The sequence below is a fragment of the Dermochelys coriacea genome, chromosome 5, assembly GCF_009764565.3.
Source record: "Dermochelys coriacea isolate rDerCor1 chromosome 5, rDerCor1.pri.v4, whole genome shotgun sequence".
Taxonomy (NCBI): Eukaryota; Metazoa; Chordata; order Testudines; family Dermochelyidae; genus Dermochelys; species Dermochelys coriacea.
Window position 1 is genome coordinate 90,612,854 of NC_050072.1, and position 20,695 is coordinate 90,633,548.

Below are 20,695 nucleotides of genomic sequence, written 5' to 3' on the forward strand. Positions count from 1 at the left end.
TTACTGCTGTCAGTGTGGCTGTCACAGTGTGGCAGTAATTCACAAATTGACATAGGCAAACAGTGTTCCTTATATGTAGTGCATCTCATTACAATACCTTACAGCACACTTTCCAATGATCAGAATGTTTAACAATAAAATAAGGTTTCAAAGATTTTCCTTTTGGCAGCTTATTTGCAACGGATAAAACTGTAACTAACAAAAAGGTGAGTCCCATTCTGTACAGTATAAAGGCATGCAGAGCCGATGTCATCAAAACAGAGATTTATTTTATGTCATACCTGCGATCGTAGAGGCAGGGATTTGAACAAATAGTCATTGTCTGAAATCTATTGAGAAAAGATACTTTGCATTTACCTTTGGTATTCCAGAAGTGTCAAGCCAGGCCCCAGTGATATTTTCAACCGATAGTCCGTACCTTTAAAATAAAATTAAACTTTTTCATGGAACATACATACACAAATATGTATATTTTCCAGAGAAAAACATGTAAAAATAGAATAAAAACCTTGTAGACTAAGTAGTAGTTTATAACCCAGTTCTTGTTCTTTTTTTAATTAACATTACCAGAGATGACACTTGCAAATTAAGACAGATTTGATTCTATGTTTTTCAAACTAAAATGATTAATTCAGTGATTATGAAAGCTGACAGAAAAAGTACAAGAAGCTGAGCTGCATTTACGAAACACATAAGCATGAGCAGGTGCTCCGTGGTTCTGTTTGTGTGGCTTTTCTGTTTCTCTTTTCTGAGAAAGAAACGAAGGGAGCAAAATTAACTGGAGATTGTCAAAATCAGTATTTTATTGAGGGAGCAATCAAAATGATAGGAAAAAAATACCAGAGTTAAAACTGACATGAAGTCTGAACTGCCTTAGATGTATGGACTTTAAAATGTACTGCTGGATTAAATCCTCCTTAAAGTTGATAAGTATATATATTTGGATGTCAGCTTTTCTACACCTGCTTCTTTCCCTCATAACATTTATGGTAAACTCACAATGCACTCTGAAACCATAACTGCTAAGAAAGGAAACAATCTGTCACATTTGAACTCAGTGGGACTGAGTTATTCACGTACATAAGTGTTTGTATGATGAGGTCCTAAATTTGCATCCTAAGTTACATGTACACTTGCATGCTTCCCTGGATACTTGTCCATATATTGCTAGCACATGTACCCCGGTACCCACACTGAGCATCCACATATGCTATGCTAGTCATAGTTGTACACTGTGCACAGGCATATACTCACACCCACAATATGTGATGGTAGTGCTACTATTTCAAGGAAAATATCCCACAGTCCTTTCTGTCACAGGAGACACTCTGGGAACTGCCTTGCTACATGTAGCTGGTACTGTATGCCACATTTGTCGACGGCAACTTCTGATCATCTCTCCCTTCTGCCAAACTTCACTGAAGACATGGAGCAAATCCCTGATGGTATGATTCTGCTTCAGCTTGCAGGACAAATGTTCATGCAGTCCAGTACCAGATGCTGGATAGAATGGGCCCAGAAAAATTTTAGATGCCTAAGATGGCTGATCAAAAGGGTAAATAAAAATCCACTGGGGTATCATGGAACACATGTTGAATGCTGGGATCACAACAGTATGCCCACGTGGGGAGTGCTGCTTCTAGTCCTAGAGAACTAGCATGGTGTGGTGGGACCACATAATCTTGGAAACCTGGGATGAAGACCATTTGCTACAGAACATCTGAATGAGGAAGCAGACCTTCACAGAATTGTGCGAGCATCTTGCACCAACCCTCCAGCTCCAGACCACTCATTTTCAGAAAGTACAAAAGTGGGTGGCTATTGCCCTTTGGAAGCTGGCAACAACCACAGGCTCCAACTTCTCCTGGCGCCAGTGGGTGCTCGCGCCCCCGCCCCGCCCCTCCTCCACACCTGCCCCGCTCCCATTCCAACCCCTTCCCCACAGTTCCTGCCCCAACTCATCCCCTCCCTGCCTCCTCCCCTGAGCGTGCCATGTTCCCTCTACTCCTCCTCCCTCCCACAGCTTGTTACGCCGCGAATCAGCTGTTTTGCGGTAGCAAGCACTGAGAGGAGAAATGGGGGAGACGTGCTCAGGGGAGAAGGCGGAGGTGAGCTGGGGCGGGGAGCTGCCAGTGTGTGCAGAGCACCCATCAATTTTTCCCCCGGATGCTCCAGCTCCAGAGCACCCATGGAGTCAGCGCCTACGGCAACAACTGGCAACTTCGTTGTAGGTTGCAAACCAGTTCTTGGATGGGAAGTCAACTGTTGGGGTGATGATAGTACAGGTTTGACATACTATCAGTACTGTGACCTACCCACGGGGAGTTGCCATAACCAAAGTCTCTGAAATTATAGTGGGATCTCAGCGGATGGGGTTTCTGAACTGTGCCGGAACCATCAATGAAACACACATCCCAATACTTTGTCCACCAAAAGGGACCAGTGAACATGTGATCCACAAAGGTTAGTATTCACTCGTTCTTCAGGGTTTAATAGATCACAGGGATGGATTCATGAACACCAACATTGAACACATAGAAAAAGTTCATGATGCCAGGATACTAAGGAGGCAGGATTGTACCACAGTGGAGAAGAAGGGCTTTATTTCCCAGAAGCGATGTGGTTATGTACAGTTTTGCATACCTGCCCCTCGTGAAGCCATATCCTGACATCACTGTCCCAAGAAAAAGTGAATTAAACTACAGACTGAATAGCTGCAGAATGAGAGTGGAGTGCACCTTTGTGCATTTGCAGCTAAATACAAGGTGAACAGATAGTGTAGCATAAGTAGTTAGCACACATTCACCTTGAATGGTCCCTTAAAAATATGTGCTATCTGTTGATCTTGTATTTAGCTGTGACACTCTGAGTGCCTTTCCTGAACTTCAGAGTAGTAGCCGTGTTAGTCTGTATCAGCAAAAAGAACGAGGAGTACTTGTGGCACCTTAGAGTCTAACAAATTTATTTTGAGCATAAGCTTTCATGGGCTAAAGCCCACTTATCAGATGCATGCAGTGGAAAATACAGTAGAAAGATACACACACACACACACAGAGAACATGAAAAAATGGGTGTTGACATATCAACTCTAACGAGACTCGATTAAGGTGGACTATTATCAGCAGGAAAAAAAAAAACTTTTGTAGTGATAATTAGGATGGCCCATTTCAAACAGTTGACAAAAAGGTGTGAGTAACAGTAGGGGAAAAATTAGCACTACAGTGCTAATAAGTAATTGTCACGTAAACACAATCATATACTGGAAACTCCTGACTGCTATACTTAACTACATGCCTCCAGCTTTCATCCAGACCACACCACACGATCCATTGTCTACAGCCAAGCTCTAAGATACAACTGCATTTGCTCCAACCCCTCAGACAGAGACAAACACCTACAAGATCTCTATCAAGCATTCTTACAACTACAATACCCACCTGCTGAAGTAAAGAAACAGCTTGACAGAGCCAGAAGAGTACCCAGAAGTCACCGACTACAGGACAGGCCCAACAAAGAAAATAACAGAACACCACTAGCTGTCACCTTCAGCCCCCAACTAAAACCTCTCCAGCGCATCATCAAAGATTTACAACCTATCCTGAAAAATGATCCCTCACTGTCACAGATCTTGGGAGACAGACCAGTCCTCACTTACAGACAGTCCCCCAACCTGAAGCAAATACTCACCAGCAACCACACACCACACAACAAAAACACTAACCCAGAAACCTATCCTTGCAACAAAGCCCGATGCCAACTCTGTCCACATATTTATTCTAGTGACACCATCATAGGACCTAATCACATTAGCCATGCCATCAGGGGCTCATTCACCTGCACATCTACCATTGTGATGTATGCCATCATGTGCCAGCAATGGCCCTCTGCCAAGTATGTTGGCCAAACCAGACAGTCTCTTCACAAAAGAATAAATGGACACAAATCAGATGTCAAGAATTATAACATTCAAAAACCAGTCGGAGAACACTACAACCGCCCTGGTCACTCAATTACTGACCTAAAAGTCACAATTATTCAACAAAAAAACTTCAAAAACAGACTCCAATGAGAAACTGCAGAATTGGAATGAATTTGCAAACTGGACACCATTAAATTAGGTTTGAATAAAGACTGGGAGTGGATAAGTCCCAAACTATTACACAAACTAAAAACTATTTCCCCATGCTAATTTTTCCCCTATTGTTACTCACACCTTCTTGTCAGCTGTTTGAAATGAGCCATCCTGATTATCACTACAAACATTTTTTTCTCCTGCTGATAATAGCCCACCTTAATCGATTACTCTTGTTAGAGTTGGTATGGCCACCCCCTTTTTTTCATGTTCTCTGTTTGTATATATATTTTCCTAGCGTATTTTCCACTGCATGCATCTGATGAAGTGAGCTTTAGCCCACGAAAGCTTATGCTCAAATAAATTTGTTAGTCTCTAAGGTGTCACAAGTACTCCTCGTTCTTTTTCATAAACTTGAGGAAGAGCTCTATATAGCTCGAAATCTTGTCTCTCTCATCAACAGAGGTTGGTCCCCACACCTGGTCTAAAGCTACTAAGTCTAAAGGACTTTCGTCGGTCAAACTTTTGTTATTCAGGGGTGTGAAAAAAACACACACATGAACTACAGAAGTTTTACTGATCAAAACCACTGGTGTCAACCGCGCTTTGTCAGCGGGAAAGCTCTCCTGCTGACAAAGCTACCGCTTCTCATTGGGGGTGGAATTATTTTTTTTCGGTGAGAGAGCTCTTTCCTGCCAAAAAGGAGTGGCTTCTCTGTGCACATTTTAGCAGCATGGCTGTAGCAGCACAGCTGTGTCACTAAAAGGTGCATAGTGTAGACAGAGCCTTAGGCCCCACCTACACTGGCAAGTTTGTGTGCAGTAAAGCAGCTTTGAGTGCTGTAACTCCTGAGGTGTACACACTGCCAAGCCGCTTAGTGCGTAGAAACTGTGCAGACACAGCGTGCTAAAAAAACCACCCCGACAAGAGGCATAGAGCTTTCTGCACTGTGGCTACATTGCTGCGCTGTCAGTGTAGACACCGTGGGGATTACAGCACTGTGATTGGCTACGGGGAAGTGTCCCACAATGCCTGTTCTCACCTCTCTCGCCATCGGTTTGAACTCTACTGCCCAGCCCTCAGGTAACCAACCTTCAGCCTCACCCCATAGATTCCTTTGAAAATTTGAAAGTCGCCTTCCTGTTTGCTCAGTGATGCGTGCGCTGGTCTCAGCGCATCTTTCCAGGTTGCCATGCCTGCTCCACGCACCAGGCAATCCCCTGCTTGGAGCTCTGCCGAGTTGCTGGACCTCATCAGCATTTGGGAAGAGGAGGCTGTCCAGTCCCAGCTGTGCTCCAGCCGAAGGAATTATGATACCTACTGTGATGATATTGACTTGAACTGGGACCATATAGATCATTGTTGCAACCAAGGTCCTGTAGTGGCACCAAATCTTATATAAAAGGGGGTCAAATGAGGTGTCTAAGACAAGGTTATGGTTTGCTGTTTATGATTATGCTATCTATATGTGTGTATCATTTTTTGTAGTTAAAGTTATGAATATTGACTCTATACTGTCTGTATTTCAAACTTATGCTATGCTTCTCAGTGACACCCCAGACAAGTTGGTGTCAGCTCTGCCTAGCCTGCTTGATGGCCCATTAAGAGCCATCATCTATACAACTGACCCATTGAGAGAAGGCAGACACGCCTTGTGACTCAGCAAGATATGCAGGGACATGCCTTTGGACAGAATTCTGAGGTTTTTCCATGCCATGTGATGGACAGCTTGTCTTTGGAATAAGTCCCCTGTGGATACTCCGTTGGCTTTGTTGCCAGTCGAGAGTGGACCGAGCCAGAAGGAGGAAATCTTGGATGAAGAGGGGGAGGGGAACCAGAGGCAGAGGATGACTCGGAAGCCAGAGATGCATGCAGTCAGGAGCTCTTTTCTACCCCGGAGGAGCCTAACCAGTTACAGCAGGCGGAGCTTGGCAAAGCGCAAACAAGAGAGGAGGCCCCTGGTAAGTGGATCTGATTTTGGGAATTGCTGAAGTGAGTTGTTGGGGGCAGGAGGGTTGCAGAAAGCAGGCTTGTCTCCCACCTCATGACTAGTTTGAGCAGCAGAACAGGCTGTTGATACATTCTCTTACTTCACAGGAATCTCCCTCAGAGAGCTGCAGGAAACTCTTGTTGAGATACTATAAGGTACTATAGATACCCTAAGCTCCAGCAGGTTCCTCAGCAGAGCTGCTTTTTTTCTTGCCCCATTAATGGTAACTTTCCCACGCCACTGTACCTTCATGGGGGGAGTGGGGGAAGGGGGACACCATAGCTGCACACAGGCTAGCCGCATAGGGGCCAGGATGGAAGCCGCAGGCTTGGAGAAGACCCTTTCTTGATTCCCTGCTCACCCTCAGCAGTGAGATATCTTCCATAGTGATCACCTCCTGTTGAAAGTGTGGGGACAGGAATGATTATCAGGCCACCCCTACAGTGCTGGCTCTGCCCAAGTGCCCAAGAGCCATGTACCCAGTGTACAGCAGGGTCTGGGAACAGTGATTTACCCTGTCCCTGTGGCTACTCACCATTTTGGGGATCTTGTGGCTTATGTGTGCTTGCCTGGGGTCACCCAGTTAGTGATAGGAGTGTGAGTACTGGCTGTGTTTTAAAGCACTGAAACAGTGTTGTCTGTGTTGCAAACAATACGGCTTCTGTAAAACGTTGCATTTAAACTTCACAGAGATGACCTTGGGAGCACAGCCTCCCTCTTTGTCCCTCAGTGGCAGAATGGTTGCGAAGAATTAGAAAGCGTCCAAGAAGAACTAAGGAAGACTTTATGCGTGATGTTATGATGCACTGCGCCACCGAGAAAAAGGAACTGAAGGAGTGGCGGGACAGCAAGAAGAGGTACCGAAAGCAGAATTCGGCACACCAGAAAGAAGCCACAGAGCAGCTCTTAAATGTTATGGAGCACCAAGGGGACACGCTCCAGGCGATACAAGCTCTTCAAACCAAGCAGCTCCATGCCCGCCCTCCCCTGCAGCCGCTGTCACAAAACTCTTTCCCATGCGCTCCCCCACACACTGCCAACACACTCTTATCAACCTCTTGGCTCCACTCTCTACCCGTAGCATTCCACTCCTCACAGTCCAGCAGTGTGGACTCCCACTACTCACTGCACTCAACACACATCCATCTTCAGTTTGGCCCTGCTGAAGTACAGCACCCGCTGCTTCGTACTCCAAAGGAGAAGGTTGGGTATGATCCCTGGACATACACAAATCTGTAGTCATCCCAGGACCCCTCCTCCTCTTGAGACCTTCCATTCCCCCCTCCCCATCCCTGATGATGAATTTTTTCATTTGACTCTCTCCTCTGGTTGTTGTCTTTCAATAAAATAATTGTGTTTATTCTTTATTCTATTAAGTGAAAGCAAAAGAGCACTGCAAAGCAACATAAAATTATGTTAAGGCCCCTTCTTGCATCACATGCACCATTCACCTCCTAGCATTACAAGCACTGCAATCCCGATCATAGCAACAATTATTAGTGGCTTTCAGCTTCAAATTGCTGCCTCAAAGCATCCTGATCCTTATGGCCCCGCACTGTGCCCCTCTAATAGCCCTGGTCTCCAGCTGTTCAAACTCAGCCTCCAGGCACTGAGCCTCTGCAGTCCAGCCCTGAGTGAAGCTTTCACCCTTCCCTTCACAAATATTATGGAGTGTAGAGCGCATGGCTATAAGAATAGGAATACTGTCATCAGCCATGTCCAGCTTCCCATACAGGCATCGCCAGCGGGCTTTTAAACGGCCGAATGCATACTCCACAGTCATTCTGCACTTGCTCAGCTTGCTGTTGAACTGCTCCTTGCCGCTGTCAAGTTGCCCGTGTATGGCTTCATGAGCCACGGCATTAAGGGGTAAGGGGGGTCTCGCAGGATCACAATCGCCACACGCTTCTCCAGCAACCTCCAGCTCTCATTCTCATGTCCTTGTGCCGCAGAGTTGGTACGAGCTCATCACACAGTCCCATGAATGTGGCTTTCCTCATGCAAAAGTTCTGCAGCCACTGCACGTCATTCCAGACATTCATCACAATGTGATCCCACCACTCAGTGCTTGTTTCCCAAGCCCAAAAGCGATGTTCCACTGTGGTCAGCACCTCTGTGAATGCCCAAGTAATCTCGTGTCATAGCTACTACATGTGGTGAGATCAATGTTGTACGCCTCTTGCCTTTGTAGTTTAAGGAATAACTCCATTGCCACTCATGACGCATTGGTCAGTGTGAGCAGCATTCTTGTCAACAGCAGGCAGGAAGAGGCAGGGCGTGCAGTACACAAACAGTTGAAAGATGGAGCTAAATGTGGAAGGAAGCACAGGGATTGCTAGGATGCGAATCAATGCATCACGGGATACTGGGACATGACCCAGGATACCCCGGACTCCTTCCGCCTTCCCACATGTCTTAGTGGCAAAAGAAAAAGAGGTACTCTGTGGGATAGCTGCCCAGAGTGCACCGCTCCGAATAGCATCGCAAGTGTGAACATGCTATTGCGCAGCCAACTGTCAGTGTGAACACACAACAGTGGTTTTCCTTCAGCGCTCTCTGAGTGGCACTGTAACTTTGCCAGTGTAGACATGCCCGAACTGAAAGAAGACATTTGAGTGAGGGCCCTCAGAGTTAACACCTTTGGCCATGGTTTTGTACTGCAATGACTGTGAGTATATGCACTTTACTGATATCACTGAGCAAATTTTTTTATATGTTAACCTGTTCAGGGTTCTTTATGGACAGCACTTAAGCATTGTTAAAGTAATGTAACAACAATTCTGTAAGATTTTCAGAGGGCCTTCACACATACTTTCTTCACAATGTTTTCTCACACCATTGCTCACAGCACTTAGCTGCTATGCATTAGTACTCCCTTTGCAAGTGGTGACCCTTTGGTTGGAGTAGGGAAGGAGTAGATCAGGAAAGCCATCATTCAATGTTAAGTATCTTCACTGTTAATTTCCTTTTGTTCCCTTTCTCTGTATTGTCAATTAAGTAATTAACAAAGCATTCTGGTGCTTTGGGCAGCAACAGTTATTTCACAGCTTAGTTCATGAAGCCTGATTTGTTTTTTGGGTTTTTTTTGTATGTTTGTTTTGTTTGTTTCACACTAGGAAATTCACAGATTCACAGAAAGGATGGAAAGGACAGGATTCAATGCATTTCTTTGACACCACACATTTACAGAAATCACAGGCATGCTGTGAATCCTGCTGACCCATCCCAAACATGTGGGAAATATCACATTGACTATGCCAGTGAAGTGAATAGTGAATTTTATTTACAGACATACATTGAACACAGAGCTAAAATGTTTTGTAAAAAGAGAAAATGAAGAAAAAACTTGGTCAAATTTCCCGAGAAGAGGGCAAACGTTACTGCCTGTGGACATGTCTTCTTGCCCTTGCCCTTCTCCTTCCCCTGATAAAAGGGGAGAATGGTGAAAACTGGGACATCTCCTGGATGGAGTTTGGGGGCCTAACATAGGCTGGGCTAGAGGGACTGAACTGGGCTTATCGTTCCCCTCTTGCATGCTGGGCTGGGGAGTTCCCCAGCGAGCGATTTCGGGTGCTCATGAATGATGTTGTGCCAGGCATCCAGCATGCTTCTTCCTGGGGGAGCGAGGGTAGATTCACCACCTCAACAGTGGGCTGGGTGGCAAGAAGGAGGTGCAGACTGTTCCTGGAGAGGCGCAGAGGCCATTAATTTTCTCCACATTTCTATGACATGGATACATATTGTTACACCCAGTTAGGGAAACTAAGACACAGAAAAGTTATCAGACTGCTTGTCCTGGAACCCACAAGGGTGAGGCAATCTTGATTTAGTCTTATACTGAGCATAAGGTCTGGTCCAAGAGGTGAATATAGCAGAGCCACACAGTCATAGCAACCATAATGTAATTAAATTAAATTTAATTTAAATTTAATGTAATTAAATTTAACATCCTTGTAGGGGGAAAAAATGCTAAAGAAACCCATCACAGTAGCATTTAAGTTCAAACCGAGGACGAACACAAAAATGAGGAAGCTAGTTAAATGGAAATTAAAAGATACACTTCACAAGGGTGAAATACCTGTGAGCTGCATGGAGACTATTTCAAAACACCATAATAGATTAAACTAAATGTATACCCCAAATAAAAAAACCCAGTAAAACACCACTGTGGCTAAAAAGCATAATAAAAAAGGCAGTTAGAGGCAAAAAGGCATAATTTAAAAACTGGAAATAAAATCCAAGTGAGGAAAATAGAAAGGCGCATAAACTCTGGCAAGTCAAGTGTAAAAGTACAATAAGACAGACCAAGAAAGAATTTTAAGAGCAACTAGCTAAAGACAAAAAAAAAAAAAACAGCAAATTTTTTTTTACATATATCAGAAGCATGAAATCTGTCAAACACTCAGGGAAGGAAGTGAAGACCACTGCAGAGAAGCTAAATGAATTCTTTGCCTCAGTCATCATTGCAAAAGATGTGGGGGAAATCCCCTCACCTCAGCCATTTTTTTCAGATGACAAATCTGAGGAATTTTCCCTATTTGAGGTGACAATAGAGGTGGTTGTGGAACACAGTGATAAATTAAATAGTAATAAAAGTCACCAGGACTAGATGGTATTCACCCAAGAGTTCTGAAGAAACTCAAATGTGAAATTGCAGAACTACTAACTGTAGTATGTAACCCACTGCTTAAATCAACCTCTGTACCAGATGACTGGAGGGTAGCTAATGTAACATCAATTTTCAAAAAAGGCTCCAGAGGTGATCCAAGCAATTACAGGCTAATAAGCGGTTTCAGAGTAGCAGCCGTGTTAGTCTGTATTCGCAAAAAGAAAAGGAGTACTTGTGGCACCTTAGAGACTAACAAATTTATTAGAGCATAAGCTTTCGTGAGCTACAGCTCACTTCATCGGATGCATTTGGTGGAAAAAACAGAGGAGAGATTTATATACACACACACAGAGAACATGAAACAATGGGTTTATCATACACACTGTAAGGAGAGTGATCACTTAAGATAAGCCATCACCAACAGCGGGGGGGGGAGGAGGAAAACCTTTCATGGTGACAAGCAAGGTAGGCTAATTCCAGCAGTTAACAAGAATATCAGAGGAACAGTGGGGGGTGGGGTGGGAGGGAGAAATACCATGGGGAAATAGTTTTACTTTGTGTAATGACTCATCCATTCCCAGTTTCTATTCAAGCCTAAGTTAATTGTATCCAGTTTGCAAATTAATTCCAATTCAGCAGTCTCTCGTTGGAGTCTGGTTTTGAAGCTTTTTTGTTGAAGTATAGCCACTCTTAGGTCTGTGATCAAGTGACCAGAGAGATTGAAGTGTTCTCCAACTGGTTTTTGAATGTTATAATTCTTGACGTCTGATTTGTGTCCATTCATCTTTTACGTAGAGACTGTCCAGTTTGGCCAATGTACATGGCAGAGGGGCATTGCTGGCACATGATGGCATATATCACATTGGTAGATGCGCAGGTGAACGAGCCTCTGATAGTGTGGCTGATGTGATTAGGCCCTATGATGGTATCCCCTGAATAGATATGTGGACAGAGATGGCAACGGGCTTTGTTGCAAGGATAGGTTCCTGGGTTAGTGGTTCTGTTGTGTGGTGTGTGGTTGCTGGTGAGTATTTGCTTCAGATTGGGGGGCTGTCTGTAAGCAAGGACTGGTCTGTCTCCCAAGATATGTGAGAGTGATGGCTCGTCCTTCAGGATAGGTTGTAGATCCTTGATGATGCGTTGGAGAGGTTTTAGTTGGGGGCTGAAGGTGATGGCTAGTGGCGTTCTGTTGTTTTCTTTGTTGGGCCTGTCCTGTAGTAGGTGACTTCTGGGTACTCTTCTGGCTCTGTCAATCTGTCGACGTCTCAGACTCAAGGAATATTTCCAACACACCTCTGACGAACATATTAACCCACAGAGACCTTCCTGCCAACACTACAAAAAGAAGGATTCTGGGTGGACTCCTCCTGAAGGTCGAAACAGCAGCCTGGATTTCTACATAGACTGCTTCCGCCGACGTGCACGAGCTGAAATTGTGGAAAAGCAGCATCGCTTACCCCATAACCTCAGCCATGCAGAACACAGTGCCATCCACAACCTCAGAAACAACTCTGACATCATAATCAAAAAGGCTGACAAAGGAGGTGCTGTCGTCATCATGAATAGGTCGGAGTATAAACAAGAGGCTACTAGGCAGCTCTCCAACACCACTTTCTACAAGCCATTACCCTCTGATCCCACTGAGAGTTACCAAAAGAAACTACAGCATTTGCTCAAGAAACTCCCTGAAAAAGCACAAGAACAAATCCGCACAGACACACCCCTGGAGCCCCGACCTGGGGTATTCTATCTGCTACCCAAGATCCATAAACCTGGAAATCCTGGACGCCCCATCATCTCAGGCATTGGCACCCTGACAGCAGGATTGTCTGGCTATGTAGACTCCCTCCTCAGGCCCTTCGTTACCAGCACTCCCAGCTATCTTCGAGACACCACTGACTTCCTGAGGAAACTACAGTCCATTGGTGATCTTCCTAAAAACACCATCCTAGCCACTATGGATGTAGAAGCCCTCTACACCAACATTCCACACAAAGATGGACTACAAGCCGTCAGGAACAGTATCCCCGATACTGTCACGGCTAACCTGGTGGCTGAACTTTGTGACTTTGTCCTCACCCATAACTATTTCACATTTGGGGACAATGTATACCTTCAAATCAGCGGCACTGCGATGGGTACCCGCATGGCCCCACAGTATGCCAACATTTTTATGGCTGACTTAGAACAACGCTTCCTCAGCTCTCGTCCCCTAATGCCCCTACTCTACTTGTGCTACATTGATGAGATCTTCATCATCTGGACCCATGGAAAAGAAGCTCTTGAGGAATTCCACCATGATTTCAACAATTTCCATCCCACCATCAACCTCAGCCTGGACCAGTCCACACAAGAGATCCACTTCCTGGACACTACGGTGCTAATAAGCGATGGTCACATAAACACCATCCTATATCGGAAACCTACTGACCGCTATTCCTACCTACATGCCTCTAGCTTTCATCCAGATCATACCACTCGATCTATTGTCTACAGCCAAGCGCTACGATATAACCGCATTTGCTCCAACCCCTCAGACAGAGACAAACACCTACAAGATCTCTATCATGCATTCCTACAACTACAATACCCACCTGCTGAAGTGAAGAAACAGATTGACAGAGCCAGAAGAGTACCCAGAAGTCACCTACTACAGGACAGGCCCAACAAAGAAAACAACAGAACGCCACTAGCCATCACCTTCAGCCCCCAACTAAAACCTCTCCAACGCATCATCAAGGATCTACAACCTATCCTGAAGGACGAGCCATCACTCTCACAGATCTTGGGAGACAGACCAGTCCTGGCTTACAGACAGCCCCCCAATCTGAAGCAAATACTCACCAGCAACCACACACCACACAACAGAACCACTAACCCAGGAACCTATCCTTGCAACAAAGCCCGTTGCCAACTCTGTCCACATATCTATTCAGGGGATACCATCATAGGGCCTAATCACATCAGCCACATTATCAGAGGCTCGTTCACCTGCGCATCTACCAATGTGATATATGCCATCATGTGCCAACAATGCCCCTCTACCATATACGTTGGTCAAACTGGACAGTCTCTACGTAAAAGAATGAATGGACACAAATCAGACGTCAAGAATTATAACATTCAAAAACCAGTTGGAGAACACTTCAATCTCTCTGGTCACTCGATCACAGACCTAAGAGTGGCTATACTTCAACAAAAAAGCTTCAAAAACAGACTCCAACGAGAGACTGCTGAATTGGAATTAATTTGCAAACTGGATACAATTAACTTAGGCTTGAATAGAGACTGGGAATGGATGAGTCATTACACAAAGTAAAACTATTTCCCCATGGTATTTCTCCCTCCCACCCCACCCCCCACTGTTCCTCTGATATTCTTGTTAACTGCTGGAATTAGCCTACCTTGCTTGTCACCATGAAAGGTTTTCCTCCTTTCCCCCCCCCCCCCGCTGCTGGTGGTGGCTTATCTTAAGTGATCACTCTCCTTACAGTGTGTATGATAAACCCATTGTTTCATGTTCTCTGTGTGTGTGTATATAAATCTCTCCTCTGTTTTTTCCACCAAATGCATCCGATGAAGTGAGCTGTAGCTCACGAAAGCTTATGCTCTAATAAATTTGTTAGTCTCTAAGGTGCCACAAGTACTCCTTTTCTTTAGGCTAATAAGCCTAACTTCAGTCTCAGGGAAATTGAAACTATAATATAGCACAGAATGATAACATACTAGATAAACACGATACGTTGGGGAAGAATTGACATGGCCTTTGTAGATTGGCCTCACCAATCTACTAGAATTCTTTGAGAGTGCCAACAAGCAAGTGGACAAAGGTGATCCACTTGTACTTGGACTTTCAGAAAGCCTCTGACAAGGTCCCTCACCAAAGGTTCTTAAGCAAAGTAAGCAGTCATGTGATAAGTGGGAAGATCATCTCATGGATCAGTAAGTGGTTAAAAGCATCCGATGAAGTGAGCTGTAACTCTCAAAAGCTTATGCTCAAATAAATTTGTTAGTCTCTAAGGTGCCACAAGTGCTCCTTTTCTTTTTGTTTAAAAGATAGGCAACAGAGGGTAAGAATAAATAGTCAATTTTCACAACTAAGAGGTAAATAGCAGGTTCTCCCAAAAATTATACTGGAACCTGTACTGTACAACATATTTATAAATTATCTAGGAAAAGAGGTAAGAAGTGAGGCAGCAAAGTTTGCAAACAATACAAAATTACTTAAAATAGTTAAGCCCAAAGCTGACTGCGAAGAGTTACAAAGGGATCTCATTAAAGTTGGTGATTAGGCAACAAAATGGCAGATGAAATTCAAAGTTGATAAATGCAAAGTAATCCCTGTTATACATACAAAATGATGGGGTCTAAATTACTTGTTATCACTTAAGAAACTCATCATGGACATTTCTCTGATAACATCCACTCAATGTGCAATGGAGTCAAAAAAGCTAGCAGAAGGTTAGGAACCACCAGGAAAGGAATAGATAATAAAACAGAAAAAAACATAATGCCACTATTTAAATCCATGGTATGCCCATCCTTGAATACTGCATGCAGTTCACCTCATCTCAAAAAAGATATATTAAAATTGGTAATACAGAAAATGCAAACAAAATTGATGAGAGGCCTGGAACAACTTCCATACAAGAAGAGATATAAAAGAATGGGACTGTTCAGCAGGGAGATATGATAGAGGTTTATAAAATCATGAATGGTGTGGAGAAAAAGTGCTTCTCCTCCCCTTAATACAAGAACTAGGGGGTCACTCCTCTACATTAAAAGTTGGAGGCAGAGACTGGAATAGATCCAAGGAGCCGTTATTCACAGTCTGTATCTTAACTGCTTTGCAACGTAAGGGAAATACCTTGACTGCTCATAAATATTTGGGTAACTAGCCAAGTTAAAAAGAAAAAGAAACCTTGGAATGCCCAAAGGCTTTAGTTGTTGATGCTACTGTTTATAACTGTAGCACTTTTCCAGACATGTAGGTTACTTCTTGAGTTAGATTCAACAAACCGAAGAAAATGTAAGAGGAAAGACTTTGCTTTCAGAATTTCTGGCTTACATGACCAGCTGTGCACCATCACATCTCAGTGCCTCCCAAGCATAGGAGGCAAAAAATGACTCCTTAGCATAGGAAGAAAAAAATGGTGGGTGCTAAGCTTCCCTCCCCCTCCCATCCCGCTGATCAGAACCTCCCTATCTCTCCCAGGTGCAAATCTGCCCGCTGCAAATCAGCTGTTCTGCGGTGTGCAGGAGGCGCTGGGGGCGGTGGGGAGGAGCGAGGGCAGGGCGCGCTTGGGTAAGGGGGTGAAATGGAGCAGGAAGAGGCAGGGCAGGGTAGGGTTTATGGGGAAGGGGTGGAGTGGGGACAGGGCACGGTGGGGGTAGAAGGGGCAGGGTGAGGCAGGGTTTTGGGGGAAGGGGTGAAGAGTGAGAGGGGCCTGGGGCAGAGCCACGGTGTCATGCATCCCCCAGCACATTGGAAAGTTGGTGCTGCTGCTCCCAAGTATTTATGAATTTACTCTCACAACACCCCATGAGGTAGGAAAGTATTATTATCACCATTTCTCATAGGCGGAAGTGAGACACGCATACACTGAGAATCCAGATGATATTCTGCCACCCTTACTCACAATGCATAATACGTTACTGTGCAAAAAGTCCCACTGAAATCAATGGGACTATTTGAGGAATAAAGTACTGTTCACTGTGACTAAAGGTGGCAGATTCTGTCCCAAAGGGGAAGTCAATGGACTACTCATATGTAACCGTTCAACAATATGAATAGGAGGTTCACAAGCTGATCCTGACTAACGTCCTCACCATCACACAGGAAGTCTATGGCAGAGCCAGGAACTGAACCCAGATCTCCTAATACCTTACCCATAACAGAATCCTTCCTCAGATTTGTCACTTTGTGTCTTTCAGTAGCTAGGGCATTCCCAAATACCTGGGATATCACAGCATGCTAATCATCTATAGAAATTAATGGGAAGGAACTAGGAAAAAGGGAGCAAGGTGGATGAAATTAAAGAAGTGTAGATGTATTTCTGTTTCATGCCATATTATTTGAAAGCTTGTCTGCAATGCTTTAGTTATTTGCACAGGATGGTGAAGGGGGATGAAGCCTTTTGTGGTGGGAATCCACGGCCATCCACACCCAAGAAAATGTTTTGATAATACATGCTGTGAGAGCAATCTGGTACATTCCACAGCAAAAAAAACTTTTCTTCAAAAGTTCAGGGATAAATTCACCCCAAGGCAGAGTGGTTTAGCAGTATTAAGGAGAGGGATGAACTCAGGCACAGGCAAAGAAATCCCCCCAGATAAATAAAAGTATTGCTTACCTGTACTAAAATTTTCTTTTAACTTATAAGACAACAGACTGTGCTATGAACAGTTTCTTTTTGCTCAGATTATGTGGTTCAAATAATCACAGCAGTCAAACAAAAGCATTTCCACTTAGCCAGCTTGAACTTTCAAGAATTTACAATTCTGCATGTCTGATCATTATGGAAATTGATTTTTTTTCACAGATAACCAAGAGTACATTAAACATAGGCACTACATTTGTACAAGGTAGCATTCTACATTTAGATTAATTATTTAAAACCAGATTTGACCAGCTTTTAAAGGTCCCATGCTATTTGTTCACATCTTTTGGATTTAGAGCATTTAACTGTTAGGTCCCTTAGACTCAGCATGCCCTTTCTATCTGTCACTGGTGCTAACGTGATTCCAGCATTCAGACCTCACCTTCAACTTCTGTGGTTTAGATAATCCACAATAATCAGAGCTATTGTTTGCAATTACGTACACCCACATGATCCTATAGTGTTGCATTATGTAGAAATGTAGGATGCAATATAGTACAAGTGTTATATTATAAAAATTAAATAATAAATACTATTCTGAGACAGATAAATTCAGAACGTTGAAGTAAGTGGAAAGCAATACAGTTTATTAAAGAAATTACACTGTATACAATTATTAACTTGAATTTCAGGCTGGTTATTTGGGAAGTTGAAGGTTCCCTATTATGTTATTTCTAATTTTACATATTGATTTCATTTCATTTCATGCCCAACATTTACCTTTTTTCTGTTTCTCAGAAGTTGAGCCAAGTACAGTTGTGATCAGAAAAGTGACCGTAAAACTGGTAGCTTTTAATTCAACAGATTTGCCTTCCATATATATATTATGGGTCAAATCTATTGTCTTTATTTTTACAGATTAAATTAACATTTTTACTTTTTTCCTCAATCTTGTTAATACTGCAGAATCAACACAGCATTCAAAGAAAGTGAGCTGGATACTGTTATATCTCATGCATCATCATCAGAATTACTGACAACATTCCAACTGCAGAATCTTACCGCTGTTGCAAAAGTCAGAGAGTACAAACTGACTTTTAGATTCTAAACTGAGTTTGTAAATCTAGCAGCTAGGGGAAAAAAACCTCTTACTTGTAAATGGAGTATATTTGATCTGGTTTTCATTAACAGACAAGAAACACAGAACCCCATAATGACAATTTTACAGCAGCTTTTAGAGAACAGCCATACTATAAGGGTAAGATTTTCTTGTAAAAATCAATGCAAAATAGTGACATTTCATTTGCAGCAGCTTTACAATGCCTATGTCTTAGTTTAGCTTTCTCTGAGTTCAGAGCCAGCAGCAGGACATTTCAAAACACTGTCTTTGAAATGAGTTTATGACACTGTTCAGCCACCATACTAATCTAGGGAAAAAATGAAGCTAAGAAGTTGCTCAGATTGTACTGAAACTCTAATGCTGCCTATTTTTAAACATTACTACCTTGGCCAATCCTTTTGATTTGGGCTCCCCTCACATTTCAATTAATCCAGCTAGCACATGTTAAAGTAGAACATGCCTTGTCTCCACAAGTTTTAGAACATATGACACATAGATTACTGCAGCACGAACCACATCTCAGAGGAAGCACATATACCATGATATTTATAGAACTCTCAATTCGATGCATCTGATGAAGTGGGTTTTAGCCCATGAAAACTTATGCCCAAATAGATTTGTTAATCTCGAAGGCTTGGTCTACACTGCGGGTAGGGGAGGGAAATAGATCTAAGTTACACAACTTCAGCTATGGTTTCTTCACTGCAGTAAGTCGACGGCTGATTCTCTCCCATTGACTCTGCTTGTGCCTCTTGCCCTGTAGAGTACCGGAATCAACGGGAGAGTGCTCGGCGGTCGATTTATCGCGTCTAAACTAGACGCGATAAATTGACCCCCGCCGGATCGATTGCTTCCCGTCGATCCACTGGGTAATATAGACAAGCCCTAAGGTGCCACAAGGACTCCTCATTGTTTTTGCTGATACAGACTAACAAGGCTACCACTCTGAAATCAATTCAGAAAAGCGTCCCTATTCAGAGAGGACACTTACCACATGTTTAAATCCCATTGATATGAAGTCATTTAAGTTTTGTGCTTAAATGATTTCCTGAATTGGGACAAAAGAAAAGACGATGGGTGGTCTTGTGGCTAAGGTACTAGACTGGGACTTGGGTTCACTTTTTAGCTCTGCCACAGAATTCCTGTGTGATCTTAGGCAAGTCACAATCTCCACATACTAGGTTCCCCTTCTGTAAAATGGAGGTAATGCTTCCTTTTACCTACCCTTTGTCTATCAATTTAGACTGTAAGACCTCGAACTAGGGATGATCTATTAATGTGTCCTTGCCCCAACACAATGAGGTCCAAATCTAAGATGAGGCCTCTAGATACTACTGTAATACAATTATTAATTAGAATTAGTATTATCATAAAAAGGCTTTAAATAGCGGACTTTCATCCCAAAGCACTTTACAAACTTTACATATAGCAATCACTTCACTAACAGGGAAATGCAGCCACCCCTGTGGTGGAACATGGCAACTTTTAAAAGTGCACATTAAAAATATAAAACAGTTTACTAAAAGAGGATAAGAAGTCTGCCATATCCAATTGAAAATACCGTATAAGTATGTCTTTATTTCTTCATCTGGTTGTACAAATTCTTTGACATGACCATTTTCAAGATAAATTATTCTGGTAACATGACTAGGCAGAAATCCAAAAAGGAGCAAATCCAAGATCAGTGATTTTTACTACTACCCGTTGAATGGTCCTGAAGGATTATTTTTTTACAATCAGTATATGTACAGTAATTTACAGAAAAATTGGAGGAAATAAGACATTTTGAGGGAGATTTTGAAATATTTTCATTGGCAGTTACATGCCTATTAGTCAGTTGGGCCTTTGAAAAATCTCCCTCATCTTGACTAGCAGTTTTCTAATCCAAGAAAGTAAGTTAATAAAAATCTAGGAGACAGGATCTACTTGTCTGGCCATGTATGTTGAAAAATTGGAAATTTATGAAGACATTGAAGGTGGTTACTAAGTCATAGTTATTAAAGTTACAAATAAAGTTATAAGCTATACTTACTCTGTAGTATATTATGGAAAATGTAGCTTTACTTTTTATTTTGTATTTGTTTTGCTGAAGCAAATAAAATAACAAAAAGCAAAAAAAAAAAAAACCAAATACTCAAAAGTTATAGAAGTTATTACTCAAGAAGACTAGTCACACAGAGCTCAAGCAGCTGCTATTCTGATTTATCTGGAGCTGATGAAACACACCCTCTGTAACAGGGGTTTAAAAACACTGAGGCTTTGTATGGCTCACATGTTGCACAGATATGAATAGGATTAATTTATATTTGGGGCTAAAGATCACGAGTCCTGGGGGCAACAAGGCTACTGAGAGTTTTGATCAAACTTAGTGCAGTATAATGCACAGGTACAAGAGAAAGCAGGAGTTTTAGTTTTTTTAAATGATAGTAGTGAATTTTGAAGTTAAACAGAAGAAAATAAGATGCTTCAATCATGTGTGAGAAGCATTTCAAGTTTGCTGGGGGAAGGCCAAGACAACCTGAGCCTCCGGGACAGACCAGTCCACACTAAACAGGAAAGCTCAGGATGGCAGATTCAGCAGACT

At 43.0% G+C, this 20,695-nt stretch overlaps 1 protein-coding gene across 3 annotated transcripts in view; it reads right to left on the bottom strand.

The window, feature by feature from the left end:
• The window catches only part of LOC119856417 (aminopeptidase O (putative)), a 372,700-nt gene that overhangs the window by 138,593 nt on the left and 213,412 nt on the right, over window positions 1-20,695 (bottom strand). For all 3 annotated transcript variants that reach the window (XM_043515026.1, XM_043515028.1, XM_043515027.1), the window contains one exon: window positions 358-418. In XM_043515026.1, coding sequence (XP_043370961.1) covers window positions 358-418 — 61 coding nt within the window. The remainder of the gene's footprint in view (window positions 1-357; window positions 419-20,695) is intronic.